General features: G+C 45.8%; 2 protein-coding genes across 2 annotated transcripts in view; one reads left to right on the plus strand and one right to left on the minus strand.

Moving 5' to 3' along the window:
• Positions 1–786, plus strand: part of T265_06166 (hypothetical protein) — a gene marked incomplete at both ends in the record, with an annotated part of 8,791 nt that extends 8,005 nt beyond the window's left edge. Inside the window, one exon of the mRNA XM_009171367.1 lies at positions 614–786. Coding sequence (XP_009169631.1) covers positions 614–786 — 173 coding nt within the window. The remainder of the gene's footprint in view (positions 1–613) is intronic.
• Positions 1–3,825, minus strand: part of T265_06165 (hypothetical protein) — a gene marked incomplete at both ends in the record, with an annotated part of 32,671 nt that overhangs the window by 8,266 nt on the left and 20,580 nt on the right. The window contains one exon of the mRNA XM_009171366.1: positions 509–706. Within this exon, the coding sequence (XP_009169630.1) occupies positions 509–706 (198 nt within the window). The remainder of the gene's footprint in view (positions 1–508; positions 707–3,825) is intronic.

Below are 3,825 nucleotides of genomic sequence, written 5' to 3' on the forward strand. Positions count from 1 at the left end.
AACCAGCCACGCTTCTGAGGCATCGGTGGTCGAAAACCTGAAGAAGCCTCACATCTACCCGAAGAGGCCATGTCTCGCACCTATACAACAACACAGCCCTTACTGTAGCCTGGTACACACGACCCTTAAGATCCAGTGAGATGCCTTTTTGACGCCACAAGTGACGCAAATTAGCACTTACAGGCAGGACAGGGCTCAACAAGTCCATGGATAAGCGAGGGACCTCATTGCGCCAGCACACTGCATGCACATACAAGCTAAGTTCTGTACACAATACAGGATTTTGTCTAACAGTCATCGTGCTCTATCTGCGTCACCATACATGCACAAAAGCTTTTTAAAACATCCGAAAGTAATCAATGCCCAATACGGTTCATAACAGTGAACCTCCTGAAAGAATTAAAAATCTTTGTGGGGAAAATAGTTTGGTTTTTCATAACAAAAAAGAACAGTTGGACCATCATCAAGCAGTACTGCCGATAGTTATAAACCGATTAAAAACACTTACAAATAATACCCAAGTCGGGAAATTCCTCTTCTGGCGACGAAAATGGTTCCAACTTGGCAGCCGGAGTGTCTTCACTCGCATCGAAAAACTCATCTTCATCTGCAGGTTCAGTACCGATGTCCTCCATATCCTCTTCTTTCTTCACTACGTCTTGTGTGTCCTGGAATTCCGAGTCACTTGGGGAAGAGGAAGTACGTGCTGGGAGGGAGAAGCAAACTATCAGTCAGGAATGGAAAAATTTTGCGTCTAACTTGAAGATCACTAATGATAAAAGATAAATGCAGTGGCAATGGCTTTCCGCACGAACATCATTCCAGACAAGAAGCGTTTTTTACCACTGCTCACTCCTGTCATCGGGGCGCCTACCAACGAAGCAAGAAGGCGCCGAAAAGGCGGCTGGTAGACTCCGACTTTCTGGGAAGTAAAGCTTTCTGTGGCAAAATACATACATCTGCAAAGTAAGTTGGTAGCAACGGAAGATTCGGTTGAATCGCTCGTTTATGCTGTTCTCCAACTGAATGTGCTGCGCAAAGCTGCCTCATGTTTTGCCTGGGACGATATTCAAGAAGTATACTTCCTCGACATAAGTCTCTCAGTAAAGAGAAATTCCGTTGAGTCTCCCACTAAAACCAAAGCGATTTTCAAACTGTGTACGGTTCGACCAGCAAATGGGATATGAGGTTGATGGAAGCTAAGGGGACTACGTCTAAGTGATGAGCGAAACCAGTAGCCGGCTATCGAAGATTATCCGGTAACTTTGTGAATAGCGCTATGTAGAGAAGACACAACCCATCAATCCACGGAAAATTAATCAGCTCGAGAAAGAATGTCGATCTGTTCCCAAGGTGGACATGCGTCCCCTATTTGCAAGACATCCCCCCTCCGAAGCAAGGTTGTAGGTAAAAGGCTGGTACGGTTAGTGTATCCTTGCAGTGATGGTTGTACCGCGAGATATCAAGTCACTCTAAAAGAACTTGAAAAAAAAACATTGCAGGGGCTGACTGCTAGCAGCCAGTTCACAGTGAGGAAGTGTTAGACCAACTGTTGCATGATGAATCCGGTGCTCTGACATGGTAAACAAAGCAAACGGACAAACAATGTATACCTGCCCACTACCTTCAGACGCGAAGGCTCCTAGTAAGCAAATCATTAAAGGAAAGGCAAAGTGAAGGTGATTACCATCAAACCGGATGCCAGAAGATGGAGCCGAGTTTTAGGTCAGATCACCAGGCAGAAGCGTTCATATAAAAGGGGGGGTCGAAGCGTCTCAACACCATCGGTCTGCTAAGCATTCTGAAGTTCAAGCCCATCAAATGAATAAACGACAAACACTGTTCTCTATTAGCCCAGATGAAACAGTTGATTGTCAAATTGTCCTGAGCCGCACTCTCTAGCTGCAAAAGCTTAGACAGCAAGCGATATGACGTATATAGTACGGTTTACGTACGGTTTACTTTGGTTCATCACCAGTGATGAATCAAAGTTCGCCTGAATGAACAAACCTCTATAGACTCACGAAAACTCACCGGTGTCTACTCAAAACGCACCGACAGAATCGTCTCGTGTCGAGACGGAACAAACGACGAGGCTCGGTGATCAAACCAATGGTCACAGTGGTTTCTGTTACGTGTTCCAGTGGGACGCATCACCCGGCTAACATGACACCCAAGCAATGGTCATCAGATTGGTGGGACCGATAAACAACACATAAACTCAGCAGCCCACACGTTGATGATACAAGGTTGCGTTTAACCAAATAGACAACGCAGATAAGAAACCTACAACCGCAGTTGTAGCCATTGGTCTAAACGCATTCGGATGCAACTGAATTTTTATCGAGATATCCTCCTGAGGATGAAGTTAGTCGATGCTGATAAGTCTAAGCACATTGAACAGCTGAGGTCAACAGCAGAGCGTATCTTTGAAAGGACTTACAAAGGACATAGGTCATCATCTTTCAGACACGACTAAAGTCACGTGATCCGGTGTTAAATGGATTCCAATATAAAGTCCCAGACACACCATAAGGTGAGTAGGATGAATTCAGGTGCATGGTCAAATTTCAAATGAAACTCCAAAACCTCCGGAATATCGACGAAATACGAAAAAACTCCTCAGAAAGGAAAATTTACAAGTCAACTAGACTTTACATCTAAAAAACCGGAACTCGAGGATGCAGTGAACACCAGAGCAAGTGACGTGAGCTGTGTAGTCGGAAGATGGTAGCATCCAATACCAGCTAAGCTCAGCTTAATCAAGTCGCTGACCACCCACCGTTGGTCGGATGGTATAGTGCCCAAATACCAACCCAAAAGCCGCGGGTGCGAATCTTTCCAAAGATTCACGGAATTCGTTCGTTCGTTCAGCCATAACACCCTTTCGGTGCCTAGCTGCCGTGCCATCCGAAGGAAGCACGAGGGTTAGGGTACCGCCAGGTTGCCCAAGCCTAGACAGGGGAAGTCGGGAGGCAAAGATCGGGTTCGAACCGCGGCGGTCCAGTAAATTCCACTCTAGCCACTTGAGCCATCTCGCTCCCAGATTCACATAATGCGCACTGATGACGATTCATAACAAGGATGAAACATTGACTTCTTTTACATTTGGAAATACATATCCACTGCGTGTGAAGTAGCTACCTGAGAAATGGCGCCCGGTAAATTACGCTTCAAAGTCCGCAACACGCGTGTATTCCAGTCGCACAGGATAACGCTAACCAAGGCCCAGTCATTCGCGCGACCTTCATAAGCCAAGAAAGTCACTAAGCGATGGTCACTGTGTCTTCAACCAAATATGGTACCCTCGCTCTGGCACGCAAGGAAACTACACACTATCTTCGAGTGTGAACCCTATTGGCTCCAATACCGGTTCCCCGTCCACTCTAACAACGCCTTCCTCTGCCTCCGGTTCGGGCCTAACAGTTAGTCGGTTGTCAAGCTAGATTTGATTTGGATTGGTATAACTGAAATTTAAGGCTAGGCTACGTGAAGGGCGAAATTTTCTGAAACGACTTACACGGCTATAGCGCGCAATGATAATAGGCTGAACACCCAGTAATTACGGGGTTGCCGATCACAAAGGTCGCTTTTTCAGAAATAGTTCTCCTCTGGATCTCAGTGTCCCTTTCTGGCTTCTAGAGTGAAAATACTGTGGGGATCAATCGTAACAATCTGCATAAAGAGATTCGACGATTACGACACAAGTCCGTGAAGTCAGAGCAGTCATATGTCGCAGTTACACAAGACCATTAGTAGTGAATCATCATCATCATCATCATCATCATCATCATCATCATTGTTAGCTGTAAGAACCGCGTACTC

Source organism: Opisthorchis viverrini (assembly GCF_000715545.1).
Source record: "Opisthorchis viverrini unplaced genomic scaffold opera_v5_124, whole genome shotgun sequence".
Classification (NCBI taxonomy): Eukaryota; Metazoa; Platyhelminthes; class Trematoda; order Opisthorchiida; family Opisthorchiidae; genus Opisthorchis; species Opisthorchis viverrini.